General features: G+C 42.0%; 3 protein-coding genes and 1 long non-coding RNA gene across 5 annotated transcripts; 3 read left to right on the top strand and 1 right to left on the bottom strand.

Annotated features, from left to right (window-relative positions):
• Positions 1-218: 218 nt before the first annotated feature.
• On the top strand, positions 219-7,677 carry slc25a18 (solute carrier family 25 member 18). 2 transcript variants are annotated; one of them, XM_046036691.1, is made up of 10 exons: positions 219-363; positions 1,484-1,886; positions 2,158-2,280; positions 3,318-3,373; positions 3,608-3,698; positions 3,956-4,071; positions 4,476-4,662; positions 5,112-5,275; positions 6,011-6,086; positions 6,186-7,677. In XM_046036691.1, exons 2-10 carry the CDS (start codon positions 1,867-1,869, stop codon positions 6,325-6,327), a joined length of 975 nt encoding a protein of 324 aa, XP_045892647.1. In that variant the 5' UTR covers positions 219-363; positions 1,484-1,866; the 3' UTR covers positions 6,328-7,677. The 2 variants fall into 2 exon arrangements, with proteins under 2 accessions (XP_045892647.1, XP_045892646.1); XM_046036690.1 differs by having other exon boundaries at positions 2,155-2,280.
• On the bottom strand, positions 7,678-11,634 carry atp6v1e1a (ATPase H+ transporting V1 subunit E1a). Its single transcript, XM_046036692.1, has 9 exons — positions 11,468-11,634; positions 10,893-10,958; positions 10,690-10,799; positions 10,214-10,280; positions 9,873-9,962; positions 9,707-9,775; positions 9,459-9,553; positions 9,185-9,272; positions 7,678-8,248 (listed from the first exon to the last, which is right to left on the bottom strand). The coding sequence occupies exons 1-9, from the start codon at positions 11,498-11,500 to the stop codon at positions 8,186-8,188; spliced, it is 681 nt and encodes a 226-aa protein (XP_045892648.1). The 5' UTR covers positions 11,501-11,634; the 3' UTR covers positions 7,678-8,185.
• bcl2l13 (BCL2 like 13) lies at positions 11,173-27,306 on the top strand. Its single transcript, XM_046036687.1, has 7 exons — positions 11,173-11,312; positions 13,516-13,720; positions 16,043-16,132; positions 17,003-17,159; positions 19,597-19,669; positions 19,806-19,934; positions 26,220-27,306. Exons 2-7 carry the CDS (start codon positions 13,579-13,581, stop codon positions 27,234-27,236), a joined length of 1,608 nt encoding a protein of 535 aa, XP_045892643.1. The 5' UTR covers positions 11,173-11,312; positions 13,516-13,578; the 3' UTR covers positions 27,237-27,306.
• On the top strand, positions 21,425-26,013 carry LOC123961371. Its single transcript, XR_006822722.1, has 2 exons — positions 21,425-21,560; positions 22,064-26,013. It is a non-coding gene; the product is annotated as an uncharacterized LOC123961371 (long non-coding RNA).
• Positions 27,307-27,849: the final 543 nt, after the last annotated feature.

Raw genomic sequence — 27,849 nt, 5'->3', positions numbered from 1 at the left:
GCCTCTTTTGTTGCTGTTCATGTTCATTTATATATTCTTAAAAACAATACACACAGAGTTGTAACCATGGGTATTTGTCCCTGCTGTGTCTATTGCGTGTGTTGTGAGACAGGAGCTCCACAGGCATGAGTCTATGTCGAGTTGTGTTAGTGCAGAGCTGTGTTGCTGGGGCTGTGTCACACGGGGAGTCATCACGAGAGGGAGGGACTTAGGCAGCCGGACAATGCTGGTGTTTGTGCAACGGCCCCTGAGTGGCGGCTGGCTCTCTCAGATCGCTCTCGCTTGACTACCATTGCTGCACGCATTGTTGAAGTCAAAGGAAAGTGGACAGCTTGATCCCGTCTGTGGGATGCACCGACAGAGGTAAGACCCCCATTCCCCACTGCTATGTCTCTGTGATAGAAGAAAATTAAGTTATTTGAAAGCAGTCTCGCAGGGCTTGTGCTGGGCTAACTGTGTGAGCGGGGAGTTGCAGTGCAGTTTTTAGGGGAAACAGTGGTCTGAGAGCTGGAGGTTGGATTGGGGTGAGGCACCCTTGTCTGTGTTTTGGCAGGGTCACTACTGTGCGTGAATGGAGCTGAGCTGAAAGAAAGTTTCACAGAAAGAGGCTCAGTGAAAGGCATGTGTAGAATGTGACAAGGAGCCTGCAATGGAAAAGACAGGAGTGTGAAGGGGAGAGGAACAGAAAAAAAATCTTTGGACATGAAAAAGCTGACATCAAAAGATACACATGAAGATGAGCAAAGCAAAAACTGTTTTTTTCTGTCCAGAAAGGAGAGAACAGAGCGAAGGTTTGCAGTGTTGAAAAATACAGGCGGTATAGAGGTGGAGAGATTAAGAGGGAGATTAATTAGGGAGCTGAGGGAAAGGGGAAGTCAGGAGGGGAAAAGGCAGAAAAAGAATGGAAGAAACAGAGGACATAGTATATGAAAGCAACCTCTGAACCCCAGATAAGGTTTCAACAGCATTTCTATTGTCTGTGATGCACTCTTCTTAGGCTAGACTACAAACCATTGTGCTTCCAGGACAAACAAAAAAAGAAAGAAAAGACCTAGAAGAAAACCTAATAAAGAAACTTCCCTTCAAGTCTACTTTTCAGTCCTTTGTAATTGCTGGATCCAAATGGCGTGAAAGAATACCAGTAAGCCCAACAGTTCTGCCCTCCTTGCTAGATCAAATACTCTTATCCCTTTTAGCTGGCAGATTAGAAAGACTCAAGATGTTCTGTCTCAGTGTGGTAGTCCTGGGATATGCTGCTATTCACATTTTTGAATGAGTAAGTCTGGATTTTATAGACCCTGATAGTTAATATGAGAGGTTTCAATCCTCCATTACAACGATTGCCAACTACCATCTTATAAAGCCATCACAAATGTCTATTCTGTTTGACTTACGTGTCATGCAGACTAGCGAAATCCTGGTCTCACTTATACTCTTTAGAACAACCAGATCCATTTTAACAGCATGTGTTTTGTGTTTCCAGGCAGTGGGGGAGAGATTGGGTTTTGGTGTGAGGTACAGCAAAGCATTGAGGCTGGCCATAAGACACAGATCCAACATAGGGGGTTTTGGCCACAACAGGAAAAAAAGGGGCGTCCACCCATGCCCTACCAGGGAGAAGAAGAAGAAGGCGGTCCAGTGCTGCCCCATTAAAAGAAGCAGTGAGCCAATTTGAGGCGTGGGTGGGCAGGTGAGGGTTGAGCTGTGGTGACAACTTTGGGCTGCGTGCCGAAGTGTGGGAGGGAAGAGGAAGGAGGAAAAGGAAGACGAGGAGGAGGAGTACGTGGAGGAGGAAGAGGAGGAGGAGGAGGAGGAGGAGGAGAAGAGGAGTAGTGTGCCGGGGCCTGGAGCCCAAACACAAGCAGGATGGCGGAGAAGAAAGTTAGGTAAGTATCTTGTACCTTGTTGGTTTTTTATCTTGTACCTTGTTGATTTAGCTCAATGAAGACAAAATATATTCATTAAGTGGAAGCAGAAGCTACGTTAATGCCGGTCTTTGACACTCTCTTTGTGTGTGTGTCTGTCTGGTTGAGGACACTCTCTATGTGGCCGCTTTATTTGCATTGTTGTCAATGAATCTGAATGTTTTGAGTGTGGGTGACTAGGTTTACATGGGTCTGTTCATGCATATGTGTGTCCGTGTTGATCCCTTAGCAGCCTCCCTGCTAAGCTGATTAATGGGGGCGTGGCAGGCCTGGTTGGTGTGACATGTGTATTTCCTATTGACCTGGCCAAGACCCGCCTACAGAACCAGCAGGGCATCCAAGTCTACAAAGGAATGTGAGTACGGCTCCCCTGGCCCGAGTCAACCTGAAACTGTCATTGATCTGCTTCATACTGTACAAAGAGAGGGGCTTTCCCATTACTGAAAATATTTGTCTTAGCATCGCTGAATGATGTTGTTATTAAGAAAAGGCCTCTATAATCATCTTTATCTTTGAAGTTACGGAAGGGCTATAGACATGCAAGCAAATGTAACCAAGTATTTGCTGGTGTTAAATGTGCACTCTCTAATTTGAGCTATAAACAAGCAACAATTATTTAGCTTATACAGATCACATACTTTTCCACTGAAGTCCACTCAGAGGGTGGAGCAGCTACACTAAACTCTCCCATATTTGGTCCAGTGTTTTTGGTGAGTTTGTACAAAACTCACCCATGGGATCTCATTAGGGGAATGGCTGTATGCAGCGTGTGTTTTAAAGGACTGTCGTGGCAACATTAAATGGCAGATTGTATTCACTGATTTTTTTTAAACATTCAAAGGAATGCTCCAAAACAATTTCACATTCCATTACCTCAGTTTGTGAATTTCTAATCTGAAATAAAAATCACATTAGAGAAAAAGACGGTGTCCTTAAAAGACACACAGACCCTGAATTGTTTACTGCGCACATCTGGTGGGCATCAATATTGCTGGCTGATTGGGCGTGGCCATCCTGTGTTCACCAGCACAGACATTTTAGACTGCGGTTTTCCACTGTGAGTCAGAGACGGAAAAATAGCTTGGATAACTCCCCTCAAGGCCCACTTAGGAGGTTGGATTTGTTCTGTTCTTTGCATAGAAAAAAAAAGAGTGTTGACAGAAATGTTCATACAGTTTGTGACAGTGGTCCCAGTTTGTTGTTATGAAAGGACAGGGAGGGTGATGGTGTATTTGGGTAAAGGCAATGCCGGTGATCATTATGAATAAAGCATAATACTACTTATTTGACCTAAATGTCAGTAGAGTCAATGGTGAATAGTTAACATTGTTAGGGTGTGTTCCAGGAGGACCTAATTACTTCACACAATGTTGTCTTTGTTGTCTTTAAAAGGCTGGACTGCCTGGCAAAGACGGTACGCTCAGAGGGCTATTTTGGATGCTATAGAGGTATTCTTTGCATTTCTAATCCCTGTGACAAACAACACTATAACTGTGCTTTACTATAAACTTAATCTGGCCACCTACGCTGTTGTTTCTCCAGTGAGTCCTCAATCTTTTTATCATAACAAACAGTGTCTCCTGCTATCGGCCCACGGTGGCGAGCCATAAGCTGCTGTGTAGGTTTGTTCTATTTGTGTACCTTAGTGGAAACACTGTCATCAGCCTGTTTGTGTTTTTCAGGTGCAGCAGTGAACCTCACTCTTGTAACACCAGAAAAAGCCATCAAGCTGGCTGCCAATGACGTCTTCAGACAGAAACTCTCTAAGGATGGGTACATTGATTTTGGTCCTTCAGTGATACATCCTGACACATACAGTAATAAAGCTGCATAAAAATCACCTCAAGCTACGTTATAGGTCCAGCTGAAACATAGCCTACCACTGAATGTATTGCTTTACAGCAGATACCTGCACACATGTTGCATCTGCATTTTATTTGTGCTGCATGAAACCAAGCATGCCACTCTTTAACCTAGTTTTAAATAACCTAGTGTTAACTTCTGTTACTGACACTCCATTGTGTTTCCAGGCATTTGCCCCTGTGGGGGGAGATACTGGCAGGGTGTGGGGCTGGGACCTGTCAGGTGGTAGTCACCACTCCCATGGAGATGCTTAAAATCCAGCTACAGGATGCAGGAAGGCTCGGTGAGTTAGTAACTGGATTTAATGCATTTAAAAAGAGATTTTTCACTCTGTAAAAATGTGTAAAATGGTGGTGGTCTGTATAAAATGATGCAATGTACTGAAACCTACTCAGGAATTCTAGGAACTCTAAAAATTGCATTTTTTCCTCACATATTTTTATTGATTTGGTGTACATTTAGTCACAAGTGTGCTTCTCATTAAAGTGTTTTTAAGATGAGCTTAGTGTTCACATAAATGATGCATCCATCTTTTGGCACACTTCCCATTTACTTTTTTGTCAAAAATGGGAAAACAAAAAGTTGGTAGCCCATCCTTTGTTCAGTAACAAAAACCATCAAATATGGATGCATGATTATATTAGTCATGTCTTTTCTAACCTGGGACAGTGTGTGTTTGACCATCAGCTGCCCAGAGGCCTGTTCCAACTCCAGCTCAGGCTGCTGCTCCTGGTCCAGCTCCATCGCTGGTGGCCCCCGCAGCAGCGCAACCGAGCCCTCCTCCACGGCCCTCAGCCACTGGCATCACTGTGAAGCTGTTGAAGACTCGTGGACTCGCGGGCCTCTACAGGGGGGCAGGAGCCACCTTAATGAGGTGACATTTGTTTTACTTAACATAAAATAATAACAGCAGGAGAGAAGCAACTGTCAGTCATTTCCCAACATTTTGATTTGATATTGGAAACCTTTAAAAACTGTCACTTAAATGGCCATTCACAGTCACTTGTGTTCCCCAGCTCACTGCTTTAATGAGCTGATTTCACATTGCATAACTCACACTGCGCTTGTTGTATTTCCTGACACCTCTGCCAATCAACACTGATCAATGAAGTCCTGCAGCTATGTCTGGCTGCTACACTGCAGCTGACCGGGGCCACGTCTCTCTCTCTTTCTCCCTCCTGTGACTTCACCCTCTCCCACTTTGTTTTCAGTCTGTCCCATTTCTTTCTCCATGCCCTGACATGTAATACAGGCTCTCTCTCTCTCTCACTTTCCTTGCCATCTCATCTAATCTAACCTCATTTTAAAATCACATTTTTCCAGGGATGTCCCCTTCTCAATGATCTACTTCCCGCTGTTTGCCAACCTAAACACGCTGGGCCGGGAAAGCCAGGGTGACGTGCAGTCCCGGGCACCGTTCATGCAGTCCTTTATGGCAGGCTGCACCGCAGGCTCAGTGGCAGCTGTGGCTGTAACCCCACTAGATGGTGAGTGGGAACAAGAAACAGACAGAGAGATGGTAGGAGAGGAAGTGGGGTGTTAAATGGGGACTTCAGCCTCTGCTATACACAGAGATAGCAAGTGTATGTTCAAGACCAACTTCTCTTTAAGACTATTTAACATTTTAAGGCAAAACTATGTAACTTGAAATATGAAACAGAACAATCTTCCTCTTATAAATGAAAAGTTGAATCATCAGCAATAAAATGCAACCTTGCTCAATTCAATCCACTCAAAGGTTTTGTTGCTGCAGCCTCACTGGGTCTGTATCACTGGATCAATAGCTTATGGTTGCTAAGGTTAGCTAATGTTAGCAAACTTTGTATGAGATAGATATTGTCTGTGTTCGAAATCACCCACTTGTTCTCATTCTCGGACACTTTGCAGTAATTTTCGAGTCTATGAAATTCAATGCATTGCATGGTAGGATTGTTCGCAGAACGTTGTGTGCATGCCATGGGAGCTGCTTTTTCTGTTCCATTGTGGAATTCTTCAGGGAACTCTATTGTAAATAAATGTACACACTGAGTGAATACGGTGCCCTCAATAGTAAAAATGGAGTGATTTCAAAGTTTTTGACATCTCTACTTTACACCTCATGTTAGCGTTTACCATAATGCTGAGAGTTTCATTTGTGGCCACAGTGGCTGATGTGTGCGTTAACTGACACCCAGTCATCTTTAAACTGATGAAATTACTTTTTGTTTTAAATGCCTTTACAGTCATAAAGACTCGCCTGCAGACCTTGCAGAAAGGAGAGGGGGAGGACACATACAGAGGAATTATTGACTGCACACGGTAAGATTTTAGTCTATGATGAAACATTAACACACATACATGTGAAGAGCCTTGTAACATTGTTTTTTCTCCTGCTGTCCTGTCTGTGTACTTTTGCAGGCGCATCATGAGCCGGGAGGGCCCCTCAGCATTCCTGAAGGGTGCAACGTGTCGTGCTCTAGTCATCGCTCCTCTTTTCGGCATTGCGCAGGGTGTATACTTCCTTGGGGTAGGGGAGATGGTGCTAGGTTTGCTGGGATAGCAGGGCTCGTCATTGGTGGCGGTGGTTGTGAAGCCTCTGTACAGGTGATTTGCTGCTTTAATCTGCAGTGAAAAAGTGACACAACTGGGTGAACGGTGAATACAGAGGGGGGGAAATGAGGCCACTAAACAAAGGAAGAAGGAACGGTCAGATAGGAAGAGGCTCTATTTACTAATATGTGGACCAGTGGGTTCACACTAATCCTGTTTCTCTAGGTTTTTACATGCTGTCAACATGATTCTGTAGGTTAAACAGGGTCCTGTGTGTGGGTGTGACTAATCCGAGGCTATGTGTCCCAAATTGTCTGGGTTATCCCTGCGTACTTGCTGTAATATGTCTGGGGACTGTTCCTTTATTCTGTCTGGTTTTGCTAAGAGAGAGCTGCTGCGTGATGTCTGAGGCTGTTAACTAAAATGCCAAGCAATCTGACCATTTGTTCGGTCATGATGAAAAACTGTGCATCATCCATATGTTAAGGGACACATTCCCCTCTTAATCTTTATTAAAAGGTAATATTGTATAACATTTGATATCAGTCTGAACTGAGTATTAGGGCTTCACTTCAAATGACAATCACTTAGATTTCGATGTTCGATGTGTTTCTCTGGAAGGAGCTTGATCTCCTGCCTACCGCGTTATGCGTTCCTCCCACTCCATCCGTGGGGTGTGAGTTGTAATCTTGGATTCCTTCACCGGATTGGGAGGTTCTGGCTGCCAGTGTCTCTAAGGTCATTTGTTAATCGGATGGTAATGCTTTAATCCCTGTATTAGCGTACAATATACCCTAACACGCAGCTCACTTCCTGCCTAAAGGCCTCAGGTTAGACTGCTGGGCCGCTGTCTCGTAGCCTTGACTTCCTCTTCTCCACAGCTTGGAAGGGTTTAAATAAAACCCATGAGAAGCCTAGGGCTGATTTTACTGCTTAGTCACACATGAAAGTATGTTGCTTGAAATGATGTACGCACAACAACTAAAATAAATGCAATTAAAGCCTTATCAATACGGATAGTTTGTAAAGCAAGTCTTAAATGAATTCAGTGGAATTGGTGTTGTCGATTTGGTACTTGAGTCCAATTTAACAAGGACAATTATATTTGTTCAACCCATGGAGGGAGTATGGCACCTTGTCTTGCCAACTGTTTGCCAGTTTGCCATTACTTTAGTCCACTGGGTGTCACTAAAAGCTTCTCTCTCTCTCTTTTTTTTTTTTTTTTACATTTTTAATGCAACACACATTTTGACGTGGCTAGTGTACCTAGGCTGCTACATTTTCCTCACTGTAGAATGAACATAGCCCGAGTAAAATGTTTGTTTACAAGCTGTAAATAAAGATATCTCATACATGCTGATTTCTCTGTGTCACACACATTTATTTCTTTGTTTTTTTCGTATTGTAAGTGCTTCACAACAATGGTAAACATGCTTTCTCTGCCCAAACACACACACGCTCACACACACACACACACACAAACTGTCAAGCAACATTTGGCAAACATCCCAGATAATCAACGTTATCAAAGGCTATATGTGAAATGAAAATGTGTATCTTTGGTGACCTATAATGTAACTTTGATTACTTTCATCAAGTAGAAAAGAGCAACAGATTTCTCAAGACAACCCCTGAAGAGGTAAAATAGAGGGCACATCAGCAAAAGTGCACTTGTTGAATTCAGTCCATTAGTACAAAAATAAAAAGATATTTGAACATGTCCATGGCATCCCATTAAGTAAATCAGGGTTTCCTTTGACCCTAATGATTGGTAGGTGGACTGTACGGACTCCTGTTCACTATGGTGATGGTCTGTGGTCACCTTATATGTTCCACCCGTGTCTGCCCTGCTCTCGTCAAATCCACTGCTAATCTGTGAACTTGCGGTTGGGGTTGGCACCAAACAAGTTCACTCTGATCTCAGGCATCATCTGTCAGGTGTAAAAGTCAGGACACAAATGAGTTCACAGAATTAACTAATAGGAAAAACCTGGATGATAAATTACTGACATAAATTATTAGAGAAACATGACAAATGTAGATTATTCAATATTTCCCCCCCCCCCCTCACACATAAACAGAGTTTAACTTATTTCCTTAAAAACAAAACATTTTTTAGACACTTGTCAAATGTTTTGTTGATATAAACATGTTGCCACTATACAAACAATACAGTCAACTACATTATCGTGTGTCTGGTACACATCGCCTTGGAGGGGATGTGTCCTGTTTAGTTGTTTGTATTTACATCTTTATCCAAAGTTCCTCAACTTATTTCTAGTGTTAGAAGTGCAAAAGCTTAAAGACTAAACAAAGCGTCTTGCTTGCAAAAAGTGAAAAGATTTATTCAAGTTTCTGAAGTGCATACATTTCATTTTTACAGGAGGCCCATGTACTGACAATGCTATTGCCTGAATCTGCAGCTGTGTGTAGGGAGCAGAAACCATTTGGGATGCATGCTCAAAGCTGTTCATCTGTGACCAGAGCAGGTACCCCAAACACAAGGCATGAATTAATAATGTTTAATTACTTATAAAAACTGTAATGACTAATTAATTTTCCTGCTTTACCTGATTGAACCTACAATCCAAGTAAAAATAACAATCAGTTTTCACCCCTTCTTAAAAAAGATTACACTAAATGAAAGTATGGTAAATCTGTGTGTAGCATGACAGTCTTGCCTGAGTTATCGAAATCATTTTTCCACTTTCAGCTCTCCAACCTTTAGGTAATTACCATTTAATCACTGTAAAACCAAGTGGGCTGTGCTGCCCTCCACAGGCAAACAGTAGAAACTACATTTAGAGTGTTATAAGGTCATAAATGATGATTTGGATTTTAGATATAAGATATCATAGTAAATCTACCTGTTGTGCCGTAAGTTCTAGTCTGCTTTCCAAAGTGTTGGAAACCTTGATCTTCCCATTATCATTATAAACTTCAACTCCGCCACAGCTGTAAAAAAAAGAAAAAAAAAAAAGACGGTAGATAATTACATGAGATGAGAAACAAACTCAGCTTAAGTATGCCTTTTGTTCACCCTTTTCCAGTCATGGTCACAATGAGAACAATAACTACCCTGACAAAACATTTAAAATCAAAGAGGAATAGTTGATGTTAAAGTACATTAAACTATCTCACATCTGTGATGGAAGAAAACGTTCCAGGTCGATTTTGACGACTATGTTGCTCTTCACTGCCTCTTTGTAAACAGGGATGATCTTATTCACTGCAGCCTGTCAAGCAATGAAACAAAGACTTATAAAACACAATACCACCAAGCTATTACGAACGTAACACAAGGTGCAGGGGCTCTCCCAATTACCTGTGCCTTCCTAAATAACTTGTTACAATAATCACAACATACACTATTACCAGCTCAACTTCACCTGAATCATTTCTACATCCTGCTGTCGGCAGCGAACAGTAACTTTTGGTTCCAGCAGTTGATAGAATGCCTGAAAAGGGAAGTGCACAAACTCAGAAACATAGCGGCAACGACAAACCAATTGTTGATTTACCTGTATCCTCCTGTGACAGCAGTTGTGTTGTTACCTGAAGCACCAGGCCCTCCAATAAGGTAGAGTACCTAGCAGGGTCCTTGGCAATCTCCGCAAGCCTTTGACGAGCCTCATTCAACAAATCCTGAGGAAAGAACACATGTAGAATTTCACGTTCATAAACACACTGTGGCTACAGATACAGATAAAATACAGCGTATAGGCAGAGATGTGTGAATGCTTGTCTACGGTATTTTTCAATGATGAGAGGAACAAAGAAAATCCATTCACTTTCATTGTATTAGAGTGGTGGAACTCAACTGAAATGTGGGCACACAGAGCTAACTCCTGAATGAAGCGTAATTGGAGTTAAAGACACAAGCATTGATTTCTAACCGTGATCATGTCGTCACGGGCCTTCAGCACCTTCAGCCTCGACTGGTTCATCAGGTTGGACACCTGGCTATGAGAGCGGAAGGAAAAATCAATGAAAAAAATTTGCTAGACATAAACATGTTACAGCACACCTATCAAATAGCTGCTCAGTGTAACGGCAGGAAGGTGATGTGGTTACAAATATTAATTTACACTGAACAACCATAACTGGGGGGACTCTGACACAGCCAAGAAAAACTCAGGAGAACAAGGCAACAGAGCAATAAAGTGACCGAAAAACTATGCGGGAAGAAAAAAAACAAATGTATCTGGTAAGGACTGATTAAATTTGTGGAAACAGCTACTATATTAGTACAAATCTAAGCATTTGGACAAAGTGTGTGATAAACAATGACAGGAACAGGCAAACCCATACCATAGCTGAACTCCAAACAAACATTCTTTCCTAAACTGGCAATAAACGACCAACAACTTACATTTTCTTATGCTGTTCAATCTGCTTTTCCTTCTTCTCATAATATTCCATGATTTTCACCCGGTGAGTCTGCACCAGACGACCTTTCTCAATGTTGAACTCTTCCTCTGCCTGTAAACAGATGGGTATGACAAGGCCTGTTACTGGTCACTGCAGCAAAAATCACAAGACTGACTGACAGACTGACAGACAGGCTTCAATTACCTTAGCGTCAATTTCCTCAACTTTCTCTTTGGCCTCTTGCTCAATGAAGGCCATCATGTGCTTGATCTGAAGAGACAAACACAAAATACTTTCTTCAAATTCAGATGCCTCCCAAAGGTCAACAAAAAAAAAGAAATTCACAATTCTTAAACATTTTCTTACTAAACCTATACTTCATCAATGGAAAGGCGTTACATGATTCCGTTAACGGCTACAAAAACATCAACGTGACGGATGAAGTTAAAGTTAACTTGTTATCTACCGTTAAAGTTACGTTATTTCAACTTCCCATGCGTGACAACGGAACGTTAGCTTAACACAATTCTATCAAATTACTGAAACACAAAATACGTTTGCACGTTTAGTAACAAACTCGAAACGTAACGACAGCTAGTGCGGAGTAAACAGCTACATACAACGGTAAGTTAGTTCAGGCTTTAGCCCGTTCAGCTAGCGTCATGTTAGTTAACGTTGTGTTTACCGTTAGCTAAAGTAATCTAAAGTTATCTGGTCACTTGGATAAACGTGGTTAAACCTAACAGTTAACGGGTCTAACGTTGTCGAAGTTACTTTACCTGTTTCTGAACGTCAGCATCGGTGAGCGCCATGTCTGTCTTAAATATTTTTTGTTTTTATAAAGTCTGTAAAAACGTCTTTCCCACGACCACTTGCAGAGGAACAGTTAAACACAGAGACAGTTGGGAGAAAATACTTCTCCTCTTGTTGGATTCACGTCGAGTTAGCGACACAACACTGAACAGAACATCCGGTCATAACTTTCACAATAAGACAAATACGCAATAAGTCACGTCCTTGAACAAGGCTAGCGTGAGAAAAGGACGCCCCTCCCAAATTTTATATCATGATACAACAAATAACTTCATATATTTAAATGCAAGCATAATATCATTAACGTCTTTATTTCATTAATGCTTTTATTGACTGTGTTGCCAGAACGCCATGGTCAGGAAAATGATTATGTTAAGGTTCAGATAGTTTTTGTGTACTTTTGACAGTCCGATATGTTTTGACATATTTAATGGTATCTTCCACCTTTTTTATTATTATGATTTTTATTTAAGAGAAGTCACGCTTTTCTGTAGCTAAATTACACAATATATGGAATGAAAGTTTGAATATATTATATACATTCCATATATTCAGACGGGCAAACTTCATATATATATATATACTATTTCCTAAATGGCATGCCATATTATATATATATAGTATCTGGTATATAGTATATAGTATATAGTATCTGGTTTTCACTTCTAACTTTAAACTGTGTCACTTCTGTCCGCTAACTAATGAGAGTACTATTGTGAAGGTTAAGACAGGAAGGTTGGTGTTATATTGTCGCTAGCTTGTGTCGCTTCCAAAGCACACTGCTAGTGCTACTGTTGCCTGCCAGTGGTGGTCTACCCTCTTCAGCTTCTCCTGCAGGGGACTGTGTCGCATATTTCCCCTCAATCTGCTGCTTGTCAGCACTTGGTTGCCTTCAGACAAGGACGGTAAGAAATCCACTCCCGCTGTGCTTAACTTAAATTCAAATGAAGTTTTGCGTCTGCGAAATAGGGCATGAAACGTGTAACGCTATTTTACGCTAGCTAATGTTATAGCTTGCATGTGTGCTGAGATGTTCCAGCAACGGCTCGTCTGTCTTAAACGGACTTTCCAGTGTAACAGCCTATTGTGTAATATGCCAGGCGATTAACGGGCCATGTCTGGTTATTAACTTAGTAACGTTATCAGCGTATAACGTGATATCGTAACATTAGTCTTTGCAGCAATGCTGTTATAATGAGAACATTATTTACTTATATTCTAATTTCTATACTCAGTGTGATTAACTTTGGTATTTACTCGGTTTATGAATTCCACAAGCCAGCAAGAGGTTTTATTTTGACAGTTCAGCCGGATGTTTTTGGTTTTATCTGCCGAACTTGACATTAATCTCACTTTTGGTCCACATGGTGACACCCATAGGCGTCACCTCATCTCTTGCTGAACTCGGGATCAAGATTTGCTAGTCTGAAAGTTTGTAAACGGGTGTTTAATGTCGAGAAAACCTAAAAAGTGCAACACGCCGTATTAAAGTATCCTTTAAACATTTGTTCAGTATTGGCTCCTAATGAAGGACTTTTCACGCCCCTCTGTCCACCACGTGTCTTATGTAACTTCACATAGTATGAATTGTGTCAGTGTCATTTAGTACAAAATGTACTCGTTTAAGAGAGAGATATGTCTTGGTCCCACTTCCATCTGTGTTTTCAGTTAGCAGCCATGCAGTCCCAGAGACACAAAAATTACACCTACTGATCAAGTTTAGCCTCATCACCCTTTGCCACATGGGAAAGTGAACATGTGGAACAGTGAACATGTCCATCTGGAACAGTGGACATAGGACAGTGTGCTATCATGCTCATGATAAGAATGGGTTGGACATTTGTTTTATGTCATATACCTTAGAGCTGTTTTATAGTTTGACAACAGATGTCATGACCTTTGTCCAGAGCCTGATGCGGATTCCCTCATGTTTTGTGTTTTGGCCAGTGCTGCAGTAATCATGATTGCCTAAATAACAAGGATGTTTTCCTCCTCTGGCTGTCATTTTCCTCAGGTAAGACGTCCAGCTTCGACTGTAAGAACCTATGTGCCTGAGAGTCTGACACGTGTCTGTTCAATGGCTACCTCAGGCTCCACCTCTTCTGCTTCCATCACCGCCGCTGTGCCTGAGGGTTTCCATTATGAAACCAAGTACATTGTGCTCAACTACCTGGGAATGCTGCCTGCTTGTAGATCACAGGCACTGACCACGGCTCAAGGTGAGAAGAAAGATTTTTGAGTAGCGGTGTGTGTGACACGTGCGTTAGGGCAAACCTCACACTTGTGCATTCACTCAGCACACAAATAGAGTTGTGTGCACGTGCACACATGGGAGCAACAAAAAATATTCAGGGGGTGTAAGCAGGTTGCCACCTGTTCACCAGCTCAGTTTAGCCTTCTCTGACTTTAGCACAGACACAAATCCATAGACTAGTGTGCACTTTTAAATATGACAGTTATGAAGTAGTCAGTGCTTGTTAACAAGTAGATGTTGTTTGAGGCTACAGTCCTTCCGAAATGGTTTCCAAAGTAGCTGAACACTGGCCTGTCTTTACAGAGGCTTTTATAGCAACCTTGTGCCATGAACTCAGGCTTGCAGCAAACTTGTTTTTTTTTTCTTTTCTTTTTCTTGTTCCTTTTGTGCCTGGCATACAGAAAAACACACAGCTATGCTTTTTTTAACAGTTTTTGACCACATAGTTTTACATATGTCACATTACCTTTTTCTTTTATAAATCTGTTGTGTGAAACTAAACCGCTCACTAGCCACCAGGTTGTCATGTCTCTGACTTTGTGCAGTGAAGCCATGGCCACATCGTGTTAGTGGTCAGATAAATCTTATTGATTAACAGTGAGGGACGCATCCCACTTGGGAGGTTTTGACAGGACCATTTTAGGCCATGCCTGTCATTTCCTCTGTCACAGGATATGAACAGGGCTCGTCTGAAGAAAAAAATGCTCAGGCATTTTGAGCAAGAAGGAGAGATGTTTAAAAAAAAAAAAAGAGAGAGAGGGGAAGTTCTCTGTATTTCCTGTCCCTCTTTATTGTTGTGTGCATGCTTGGAATGGGCGGAGAAGGGCAGAGGAGTGGCTGATCCCCGCTTTACGCCTGACCCGGTCCAATTTCTGACAGCTTGTCATGTGTAATCACCGTAGGATTACTCACACGCCAACGGACCAAAGCAAAATAGCTGGCCGGCTAGCTGTCTGACTAAATGCTGAAACAGCACCAAGCCCAGGAAAAACCAACACTGGTCCTCAGGGCGTTCATGTATGAGCTGCAGGGACACAGACAGAATAGATAAGGGGCTGACTGAGTGTCCTCTTCCTTCCTGTTAAAAAAAGAGAAGTCAGTATTTGATTTCTGTTAAAAAACAAAACAAAACAAAAAACACATTCATTTGAAGAATCCGATCACTCAGCTGTTACATTAATTATTAAGAATGATACTTAAAGGTCATTTATTCACTCATTTTCTATTGGCTGCTAGTCTGCAGTTCTGCTGTGCAAAAAAGTGAACAAATGGGAGTCCACATGCAAGCATAGTTGAAATAACCAATGTGTTTGGGGTTGAGAGTGTGTGTGTGTGTGTGAACAGGAACCCTTCCTTATCAAATAACTGCTGAATGGCTTTATTCAGAATGTGAATGTGTGAATCGGAGATTTCCTGGTCAGACACCCAAGCAGCCTTTGTGTCAGTTTGGCCCTTCAGTAGTCCATTATGTCCCCAACTGTGTAGACTCAATATTGTAAATAATTTAAGCATGAGCTGTGTGTTGGTGCCTTGCATGCATGAGATGAGAGGGCAAAATTGTTATTTCTTTTGTTGTTGTTTGAGTTCAGCAACATCATGCTGAGGAGAAGTAAGTGAATGACGTGTGTGGCTCAGGTGATGGAGCAGGTTGTCTAGTGATCAGAGGGTCGCTGGTTCATTACCGAAGTGTCCTTAGGCAAGATACTGAACCTCTGAAGTGTGTGTGTATGTGGGGGGGTGAGCTTAGTGTCATTGGATAGGAAGCACTGTATCGCTCCTGATGAGCAGGTGGTGTGAATGAATGTGTGTGTGAATGTGACAAATGTTGTGGTCCGAAGGGTGTCTGTATTACTGTAGCTGCACACACACCTTCAAACATCTTTCTCCCCATCAGGAAAGTTAGTGTTCATACATGTACAACTGGTTTGTTTGCAGACTGTGTGCATTTAGTGTCATGCAAAGAGTGCAAACTTCTTTATTACGCTGGAGTCAAGCAGACGCCAAAAGGCTGATCCTATATTTACTTTTGTTTATATAATTTTTTTTTTTTGTTTTATCTTTAAGTAATACAGTGCACACCTTTACTAAAGTCTCTGCAAATATTAATTATCTCCCCTTTATTTAACCAGGTAAATGTTTGTTGAGATTTAAATGTCTTTTTCAAGAGACGGCTTGCCAAAGGGGCAGCATAAAAACGCTGTTACAACAATAAATACAAGCGCAATATACAGATACTTGTGTGTTTGTGTGTGTGACCGTTGGTTCATATGTCATGTGTTTATCTTAGGAGAGGCCCAGAGTGCGGGAGAGAGGACCACAATGATAAAAGGACAGATAGAGGAAGAACTGAGGCAACTGGAAGATGAAATCGCTGCCTGTAAGACACACACACACACACACACACACACACACACACACACACACACACACACACACACACACACACACACACACACACACACACACACACATTTATGAGCTACAAAACAAGTAATTCAGGTCTTAAATTTAAGGTTAGTCATTATGGAGTCAAATCTCTATAATAGTTCAGACAAAACAACAACATGGCTTTGTGTAGACATTTTAGTGCAAACGCAGATGCATATGAACCACAACTATGATACTTTAAAGCACAGTACTCAATAAATGCATTAAAAGGAAATACACAATCAAAAATCTCAATGTTTTACTGGTACTGTAAGGTCTCCGGTGTTTCTTTGCCTCATTCGTTGTTCGTGCAGACGGTAAAGGAATCCAGAGGTCGATATTTGTCAGTGTAAAACATGAAATGTATGCTTTGAAAGAGAACTTTGGTTTCTTTACGTAACCACAGTTCTCTGAGTAGCATGAGTGAGCGTCATTCCAGACCACCCTTCTCTCTCATGTGGTGTAGCAAGGCAGAGGTGACTGATGGTTTGGTGTAAGCCCAGTTTATAAGGAGCCGTCCCTCTCTGACAGCTTACATTCTTCCCAACTATTATTAATAACCCAAACTTTCAGAGTAGTCTTTCAAATTCTTACTGTGCGGTTTGAAAAACACATTTGTTTGGATTTGACTGAGTTATCACCAGTGTGTCTGAATGTGCAGTACATTTTAAAACTTTTGACAAATCCAAAATGTGTGCCTTGCCTTTCTCCAGTGTTTTACCACCTCACGTTTTCTGTTCTGGCGATGGGAATCGCACAACTGCTGGGCCTGTCTGAGATGCAATTTATTTTATTTTGCCTGTGGTCTGTGTGTTTGCAGCCTTTTCCACTACAGGCTTTGACCAGCACACATCGCTGGTGTTCAATCCGGCCAACCCAGAGACCTCCATCGAAGACTGCCTTGCTGCAGCGGGTGACCGGGTGGCCAGAGAGCTTGACACACACCTGGCAGCAGCTGTACACACACTCCTCACAGGGTGAGTTTGCAGCTCTCTTTTCTTTCATAAAAGATTGTAGTTGTTATGGCACCACTGGTGTGGATGAACATGTTTGTGTGACCTCTCCTTTGAGATGATCGCCGCTTCTCTTGACTGCTTCCATGGTAATCCAAAACATATACCTCACATGGAAACAGAACTGTGGCGGTCAGTGCGGCAACTACACAATTCAGTACTGATTGCTATTCTCCTCACTGCAATATTTTCACATTATATTCATACAGTATGAGGAAATTGTGTGTGGCCACAGGGTGAGAGTTACAAACGCAAAGGAATGACAAAGTCAATATTGATATACTGCTGCTTAGTTTCTTTCTTTCTTAGTAAACTCTTGAACTTCAACAGTCAAATGAGGAAGATTGAATGGAACTGATTGAAAAGTTTGCATTTAACTCTGAATGTAAATGAAATCATGAACTAAAATATCACTAATCAAGGCAGATTGGCAGACAGATAATAAAAATTCAACCAAACCATTGTAGATTTAATAAGTTGAACATAAGTGAGGCTCACTTGAGCAACGCACTTATTTGTAAAATTCAAAATAGTTTCAGGTCAAGTTCAGACTGAGTGCCTTACACAAAAATAACATAAAACACCAAAAATGCACAAATAAACAGACATTAATGCATACATACATAAAAAATACTTAAACAAACAAGCATACAGTACAAATACGGTGTGTTCATTTAAGAAAAAGCCAGAGTGAAAAGGAAGTCTAAGGCTTTGTTCAGACTGCAGGCAAATCAGATTTGTCATGACTTGTCTGGTCATTTGCAAGTGATCAGATCGGATTTGTGTGTCCAGACATCACAAACCTATGTGCATGGTTTGCTGTGGTAACGTCGGTATTTGCGTACGCTGGTGAGGCAGCTTTCTAATGCGGTAGCACGAGAAATGGAGATCCATCAACTTGCCTTCCAAACAATCGCGCTTTGGAGTCGCGGTGCAGTACTCCTGCATTTCTAAGTTTGTCCGGTGCTACAAAGGAGTACTGCACCGCGACTTGACAGTGAATTTTGAAAAGCAACAGGTAACCAATGAAGGTTCTTTGTCCTGGTTAGAACTCGTGCGGCTGAGGAACTACCCATTGACTATACAGCGGCTTTTTGGAGGTGTTCCTTGGATAAATACAATCATATGCAACAAAGGAAGAATTTGTGACTATAGTAAAAGCCTTTACTTTAAGCATGGCTGACCCTAACCCTGTTACAAGACAAACAGATTAACAGGACTGTACGTAGAACTTCGCACAACACAAGTGAGTTTCAGGTGTGAATCTGATTAAAATCACTTTGTACCAGCCAACTTAAATCTGACTATATAAAAGCAGATGGTAACAAATCATGTAAATACAGTGGCTTGCAAAAGTATTTATACCGCTTGAACTTTTCCACATTTCTTCACGTTACACCCACAAACGTAAATGTATTTCATTGGGATTTCATGTGATAGACCAACACAAAGTGGCGCATAATTGTGAAGTGGAAGGAAAATGATTAAAAAAAAAAAAAGGTCTCTGTTTTAAAACGAAAAACGTATTAGTGTGGATGGGGCCTCACAGGTTTGTTAGAGAACATTAGCAAACAACAGCACCGTGGAGCCCAAATGAACACACCAGACAGGTCAGGGATACAGTTTTGGAGAAGTTTAAAGCAGGGTTAGGTTATAAAAAATATCCCAAGCTTTGTTCAATCCATCATCCGAAAATGGAAAGAACATGGCAGCCAAATACAGCGCAATCTAGGAAGAACACATGTTAGAGTCTGCAAAAGACTCGAGACTGGGGCGGAGGTTCACCTTCCAGCAGGACAATAACCCTAAACATACAGCCAGAGCTACAATGGATTAGATCAAAGCATATTCATGTGTTAGAATGACACAGTCAAAGTCCAGACCTGTATCCATGAGAATCTGTGGCAAGATTTGAAAATTGCTGTTCACTGACAGTCTCTCTTCAATCTGACTGAGCTTGAGATATTTTGCAAAGAAGAAAGAGCAAAAAGTCCAGTCTGTAGATGTGCAAAGCTGGTAGAGACATACCCCAAAAGACAACCATGCATCATTTTCCTTCCACTTCACAATTATGCACCACTTTATGTCAATCTATCACATGAAATCCCAATAAAATCCATTTATGTTTGTGGAAAAGTTCAAGGATTAAGAAATACTTTTGCAAGCCACTGCAAAGTAACACATTCAAGAGAAGCAATATCCCTGGACCAGATATGTTTTCTTAGCAGCTCTTCGTAGGTTAACAAAAACGTTAATGTGGGATGCGGATGTAGTGTAAAAGTGCTTTGAGTGGTCGAAAAGACTAGAAAGGCGCTATACAAATACGGAGCATTTAATAGTTCTGAAACCGCTATATGTAGACCTTGTGTTTAACACCAGTGATTGCGTTTGTGTGTTTTAGGCCGCTGGACTACCAGAAATTTAGAGACACAACAGTGGATCTCTCAACACACACACGGGGAGGCTGGGACAAGGTGAGTCAGCAGTGAGTTGAATTTTAAGCCTGATTTAAAGCAAAACGTGCAACAACTGCTTTTTTTCTACATACATTGTAATACTTTTCTTTCTTTTTTCCCCCTCCCCCTTTACTTGTACTTCCGTTTCCCCTAGGTGCTAGTGCCTTTGGTCCTGCTCCAGGCTTTGCAAAGTGAAGGCCAGGCATTGTCAACTCTGTTGCATCTGGGGTTGCGCTTCCTAGAGGAGGATGCAGCTGACTGCATCATCCAGCAAGGGGGATGGGTGAGTTTCAAAGCATGGACGGAGGAACACCATTTTATGCCTATCCTTACTTTATACTCAGTCACCTGGAATTCAAAAATAGATTTTGTAGTGTTCATATTTAGATTAGCAAGAATTTTAGATTGGCATGTCTCCAAAATTTTCAAAATTGAAGCATTTATTAGCAAAACAGAGTAGAAGAGACTCCAGGGTACACATCTATTTAAAAACAAGTTTGAATAACTTAGACAGCTACTCTGCCCTCTTAAAAATAGTGACGCCATTGAAATGGTGATGTAAAAGCTTATTAGTCGAATCAAAGGCAGCAACTACTTGGTGCTAATTAGATGTATTAATGACCAAAAATTATACAAGGTTGTGCAGAAACAGCAAGGAAGGAACAGGAAGTTGGGATGTAGTGCAAAGTGAACAGGAATAATGCTTGAACCACGCTGGAAATAGATGTACAGAATTCAAAATAGCCAGATGAGGGCATCAGTGAGCGACCTGTACAGATGTTTTATACCCCAGAGTCTCTGCTCCTGTTACCCACAACAGCCACGTTACCATTCACAAGGTTAACATCATACTGTAAAAGGTACATAGGACAATGAATCCTCAACAGCTTATCTACATAAATAACAAGACAATATTTAAGTGTAATGAATGCTATAAATATATATATTTTTGAAATACCTACATTTTAAACCAAACCAGTCTCTTATCAGTCAGGAGAGTCATGCTTACATCTACTTTGTGGGTATTTGAAACATTCAATCATAGTTTAGACTAAATGTTTGATAGTAGTTCTGTTACATAAGATGTTGCTTTTTCTTATTGGGGGAAAAAAATCTTAATTTTAATGAAGATAACAGTGCTTATTTAAAGCATCCTGATATAAAGCAACTCCAGTCTGGTGTTTACTCACGCAAAGGAAGGCATAGCAGGAGTATGTCTTGCCATCTCAGCCATATGAATTCTTAATGGTCTCTGTGCTCAAACTTTCCCTGTTTTCGCATATTATCACTGAAGTGCAACTTTTGCAACGACAACTTCTTTCGGTTAGAGATTTGCGGGATTTTTTGCGAAAACACTAGCGAGGGTTTCGTTTTCCGGTGTTGCAATATGTCGAACACTGCGTCACAGATGGCTACTTATGAACGAGGTCATGCTGATAAAGGGGGGCACATGACTTGACACATTAACAGCTACTCTGGTCACCATTACCTCATTAACAAGACACTCTGCCCATTTTTTTTGTGCAGTGTAACGTGAAAGTAGTGTGCTGGCTCCAAACAAAGCTACATTCTTGCTCTGCGTTATGTCACAGGGGATGAACAGTCGAAAGGCTGGGGCAGGATCAGCAATGGAGGGATGAAGAGAGAGGAGGAGGAGGAGGAGGAGAGAGGGATGGCACGAAAAGACTGGAGATGGGAAAAGGGAGGGAACACAAAGGATGGGAGGGGTGAGAGATGAGGGAGAAAAGGGGTGGGCATGGTGAGCCAGTGAGAGCAAAGTGAAATCTCCATTAGTTTGACGCCTGCATGCACGCTTCTCTTCGACTGCCTTTCTGCAGCCACTCCATCTCTACAACTTGAGTTTTGTCTATTCAAGAGAAACCAGGGGTTTCCAAGGCTTCACATTGAGGTAGGATGTTTTACTTGTGACGAAGCAAATGCAGAGTGAGCTCACTGGTGTGTGTGTGTGTGTGTGTGTGTGTGTGTGTGTGTAACGGTGACTGTGCAGAAGTGACAAATTCTCAGCAGCCGAATATGGTCTTTCCTCTATAGCAATATTTCCAGTTCATGGCATTGTTGTGTGCGTGTAAAAATACTGCACAGATGGATTTTTAATCTAGCACCAAAGTCTCAAAGTAGAAAAGAGAAGATGGAGAGCAGAAACATGTTTTCTTAATCGTATTTATCTAATTTATTTATTCATCCATTCCCACTTTTTTTGTTTTTGTTGAAACGACACAAAAGAAAACTGAGATGCACAGATTAGTACTGGTCGCTTTCATGTGTTAAATTGAGAAAAACTGAAGTGCAAGTGAGGCACCATGTCTGGGCGGCTCTCATAATGCCTTTGTTCGTTACATCAGAATACAATAAGGATTATGACCCTAATATGGTGTACACTTCATTTGGCAGGAACAACGGCAGCGCACAGCCAACGCGGGCCGGAGCTCAGAACTGGAGAGCAGAATGTATGCTGAACAGGGACGGTTGTAGTTGAGTGCCTGTACACGAACCAACCTGCCTGTGTTGTCTCTAATAGTTTGTTCACAGGGCTGTCTGTCAGCTCGTATGCTTGCGGGCTGTTGTCAGACGGCTGTCCTTCAGAGTCTGACTGAAAACTGCTGCGTGAGAACTGAGTGTGCACAACAGTCATTTCATATTACCGTCCTTGTGAGTGTGATGCTATCTGACTCCTGAGGTTTAAAAGTGGCACACTGACAATTGTACCTGACCTCGTTTGCAAAGAGAATGGGATGATAAATTCATGCATTATTTTACTGCAGTATTTTGATTGTAAAGTCAAAGCCGCTTATCTTAAAAGGCAATAAACCAACGTCTGCAGGGCCTCAGTTTTGCACTGACAATAGTTGCTATAGCTCAGAAACAGTGATGTTGCAGTGATGATATTTTTAGGAGAAGGTGCTGTAAGGGTTTCAGCCTGGGCCGTGTCGGGGCATGTCACCCCGCACCCTGCACAGTGCTCCCCCATGTTATGTAAGCACCCTTTCTCGCCAGGCCCAGGGTGAAATATGTGCATGGCTGTGCCACTGCATTGACATGACACTGGATTAGAGTAGAGTGTCTGAGGAAGCCCCAAAAATAACTCCCATAATCCTCTAAAAACATCATCACTAGGGGTTTGAATGGCCCACTTGTAGGCTGGAAAAACGTGCCACAGCAGTAGCATGCTACCAAAATAAAAAACAGGGCACCCATCCTTAATAATACACATAATACCACACCTTTGTGTCAGATTAAAAAGGAGCTTGCCCGTGGCTGTCTGGAAAGTTGTCAGATTCCATAAACACACTTAGTACTTAACTTGTCTGGGCATCTGTATGAAACTTAAGGTGGTAGAGTGTGTCTAAACATGACAATAGAAAATAAATAAATGCTACGAATGGTTTTGCTGTTGTTGCAATAGTGAGGCAGTATTCTTTATATAACAAGGTTTTGTTGCTTTGTTGTGGGTTGATGGAGACACGTGGGCACTCACAAGTGTAAGTGTACAGTAGATATTCTAGTTAAGTATTTGAAGTGATCTGTGTTGGTGGTGAAGTATTTTCAATGTGAAAGAGCCCGCATAGATAATAAGGAAGTCTAATGACCAAGAGTCCATCTGAAGTCCTAATCAGTTTCAGAAATGTAATTTAAGGTACAGTTAGATGCTGATGAGCAGTGCTGCAGTCCGTCTCTGTCCTGGGTACTTCACTGAGTCAGCTGCTGTGTGACCTCTTGCATCACTTGTCCATTAGGAACAGTGATGACATAATCCTAATAAATGTCAAGCGTGAATCTGAGCCAATGAATATTACATTGATCAAAACAGAATGTGGAAAGTGTGTGGAGAACTGTGGAACTTCAGTGTGCCTTCAGCAGTGCTGGAGGACAGCAACATGGAGCATTAAAGAAAGCACAAACATACAGTGGATTGTCTCCTTAGGTGTGTTTCTGTCGTTTATTCTTTCATTCATATGTGATTTTTGTTCATATCCTTCTGTGTTACACTTCATTATCATTGATACTGCCTCTAGCTTTGGACTTTACCTGGTTAGATAGCAGATTTGTCCTGCGTAATTCACATACGTTCAGCTGATTATGTGACGACTGCCACCAAATTGCATAGTAAATATTGAATAAATTATAGGTTTACAGTAGTGCCTGTTTGTGCTTTACAGTGTGACTAAGGTTTGGGACACCCAGCTGGTATTCTTTACTGACAACATCATTTTCACTGTGGGACTTTGTGGCAGTAGAAACTTGAAACTACAAATGCAGGAGAAAGATTGATTGTCATTGTTCCTGAATACTATTAACAACCTTTTGCTGTGGATTTTATTAGAGCCACAACGGTTAATCGATTTAGTGTTCAACTATTTTCATAATCGAATAATCAGTTTGAGTAATGTGAAAATTCTCTTATTCCAGCTTCTTAAATGTGGATATTTTCTGGTTTCTTTACTCCCCGATGACCGTTAACTGAATATCTTTGGTTTTTGGACAAAACAAGACATTTGAGGACGTCATCTTGAGCTTTGTGAAACACTGATCGCATTTTTTCACCAATTGTATAGACCAAACAACTAATCGTAAAAATAATCGACAAATTAATCGACAGTGGAAAATGATCATTAGTTGCAGCCCTAGATTGTATACCACATGGCATCACTGTGCTGTTCTGTCCAGCTGATGGGGAGCTTGTAAGCGCTCTCCCAAATGCAAATCAGCTTAAGGAGAAAGCGAATGTTGGATAACGATGTTGGATTTAATCTCTGTCCTGCCTCCCAGGATGCAGCTGCCACGGGTGTCCTTGTAAGGAAAATAACCTTCACAGCTTGACCATGTCGTTCATAAAATCATATTTACATAGGTCAATGATAGTTTACATACTGTATGCTCCCTCAGAAGTTAAAAGGTGTGTGGATCAGATGCAAATTGCATCAGGGACACAGTGGATGACACATTATCATGTTCTGAAATAAGACAGTGTTGCCTTGGGAGCCGGCCTCTGCTGTCAGAACCTTTCCGTCTGCTGCACGCACACATAAACACACGCCCTCCCTTTTTAGACAAACACGTCTGTGGTCCACTGTCTGTTTGAATCTCGTTTGCTCAGGTCACACCCTATGTCACATGCATTGAGACACAACAGAGAAGCCGGCTCATGACAGATCCAAAATTTAATTTCAGCCTGGTCAAGCTCTGTTCATTATCTGTAAAAATTTCAGGTAAGGTGAAAAACTATTTTTATTATTTTTTTTTGTCAGGATAGTTTTTGATGTCAAGTATTGTTTGTTGTTGTAATACTCATTTCGGCCACAAGAGGCTGAAGTGCATCGCTACCTCATTTTCTAAATAGGACTAAAAGCATTCCTTTTTTTTCTTTCTCCCAAGTGAAATGCAGATTAAAATAAATTTATTCCCAAACAAAAAACATGACAGTAATGTTACATACCTTGATAACCCACAATATATGTACATTGTGTTTAGCGTGCATGGAGAAGTTAAAATTCAATTGGTTATATGTGTGTATATGTAAATATTAATGCTTTAGTCTATTGAAAGGAAATAAAAATCTGCCAAAAGCGCTTTTACAGATGAAGAAAACTATTTGAGGAACTTAGGAAGCCTGGCAAAACCTTTTTATTTTCCCTACCTATTCCTAAGTCTAAACAGATTTTTCTGCTGGATAATGTGAGAAGATGATTCAAACTTCAAATGCAGCAACCTGCCGTCCACAATAACAATATTAACCTCTTTATGCCCTGAAGACGAGTGAGCATGTCACTATATATCATGTTCTTTTGTTCTCATTGTGTACACCGTTGTGACTTATTTCTGAGCCGCATGCTGTAGATTCACTGCACACTCAGTAAAATGTAAAGTGTTTGTTTCATGCCTTCATGTTGACATGGAAAACTAGCCTTTGTTTTTATATTTTGAGGTCAAATGTGTATTTAACTGACTAGACTCTATATTGATTTCGGCATATTTCAGTCACTCTTACCCACGTGATCATATGATATGACTGTTACATAGGTGTTACATAATAGGAGAGTTTTCCAGATAGCTCTTTATCTACCATTTGTTAGTAGCTGTGTACCACTATGTGGCATACATGGCTAACTTCAGGTGTAAAGGAGCACAGCATTTTACTGTATGTAGACTGCTGCGCTTTGCAATCACAAGTGTCCGTTTGAAATATATTTATATTTTAACTCAGTGTTTTGCAGCATTGTCCTAATCTAAATTTGCTGCCAGTCTAAATGAAACTGTCATCCTGCATACTCAAGTGACCTGTGTGATTGAATCTACTGTTTGCGTCTCTACCATAGACTGTATATAAAAAGGTCTACATTGTATGTCATATGGAGATTTTTCTGTTTATTGTCTTTATGGGTGAAATAATCCTCTGTCATGTTGCACACAAAGCACCAACTTTATTATACATAATAACAGATTTAGCTTTTCCATCTATTACTCAAAATCCATCAAAATCACCTCGCCTTTACTTATATAGTCAACATTAGACAGAATGTTGATATCTGTCTCCGTCTGTCTACCACAGAGTGAAATATTCAGCCTTGAGTCAGAGGAGGAGCAAGGTGAAACCATCGCTGAAGACAGCAACGACATTTACATCCTCTCAGGGGAGCAGCATCCTGACCAGCTCAGCCCCCCCTCCTCGCTGATCTGCACTGGAGACAACAGCAGTGAGCAGAGCTCCTGGCAGACGGAAAGCTTACCTGTGTCTCTGGCTGGCCACGAGTCTTGGGCACAGGTTTGTGCGATGGACCCTGAAGACGTCAAGAGCCTGGACAGCAATGAGGGCGTAGCTCTGGCTGAGGAGCGCAGCGAAAACAACTCCTCAAATTCGGACATTGTCCACGTGGAGCGTGAGGACGCCGAGCTGCTCGAGGAAGGCGGCGAAGTGGGAGCAATAGAAGACAGCATGATGAGTGTTTTAGGCACCGAGAGCGAGCTGGCCGAGCTCAGGGAAGAATTTAGGGACCAGACTCCACCTGTTCCAGACTCCACAGCCCCGGCCTCCCTGCTTTCATTAGAGGAACCAGTTGTAATAGAGACACCTGCAATGTTGTCGGCAGAGCCTTCTCTCACCACCTCAGAACCAGAGCTGCTTCCCCTGCTCCCAGAAGCTGCTGCTCCCCCTCCCTCTGAGCCAGAACCTGCAGCACCCTTATCTGTTCCTGCAGTAGAACCAGAGACTGAGCCACAACCAGCTGCTACCACTGCCCCAGTGCCTGCCGAGGTGGCACCCCCATCTCTGGCCAAGGAAACCCCGGCAGCACCAATAGAGCCGGAAGTCACCTCAGAACCACCTTCTGAACCAGAACAGGAGCCGGAGCCCTTCACAGTGCCTCCCCAGCCAGAACCAGAGACCGTGGCAGAGCCAGCGGCCCTGCTGGCTGCACCCCCGATCCTAGAGCCCCCTGTAGAAGCCCCAGCTGAGGAGCCCCCAGTGCAGCCAGAATCAGAGCTCTCAGCGCTGCTTTATGGAGGAGCTGCACTGGTGGCCCTCGCTGCTGTTATGGCATACGGTGTCATAAGCTACAGGAGGAAGTAAAGAAGTATCTTTCTCAGGGGAGGCACAAATACAAGATGTTACGGTAGAAATAAATGTATTAGTATACACATGGTGAGACTCTCCTTACAAATAGTGATGGATTTATGAAATGGGGAAGTTTTTGTTTTAATCTGCTATGCTTTTGAAAAATTTAAAATCGCTGACACCCTGTCCCCCCCCCCCCCCCCCCCCCCCCCCCCCCCCCCCCCCCCCCCCCCCCCCCCACCCCCACCCCCACCCCCCAACAAACAAGACCCCACAACCTTACTGCTGGGAGTCCTGGCCGCTTCACAGCACCAGGTGCAAACACAGAAAGGGGATCACTCCACTTATTTTTTATGTTTTTTCTCTCTTTTAAGCATTTTGGGTTAACTTGCAACTGTGTGTTCAAACTCCAGCCCTTCATCTCCTACATTGGAAAGTGTGTGTGGACTTTCATCCCTGTTCTGCTACTTTTGGTTTCTGTTGTGTCTGTGGCACACAGTTAGTTGTGCAATTTGAGTCAGTGTACCACGATGGAAAATTCACTGGCAACACCCCAATAGCTAGAGTAAACCTCAAATCCCACATTTACTGTTGCCGTGTGGCTCAAGGTTTTCTAGCTTTCTATCTT

The sequence above is a fragment of the Micropterus dolomieu genome, linkage group LG22, assembly GCF_021292245.1.
Source record: "Micropterus dolomieu isolate WLL.071019.BEF.003 ecotype Adirondacks linkage group LG22, ASM2129224v1, whole genome shotgun sequence".
NCBI lineage: Eukaryota > Metazoa > Chordata > Actinopteri > Centrarchiformes > Centrarchidae > Micropterus > Micropterus dolomieu.
The sequence above is the reverse complement of the archived record's forward strand: the minus strand, read 5'-3'. Positions and strand labels throughout refer to the sequence as shown.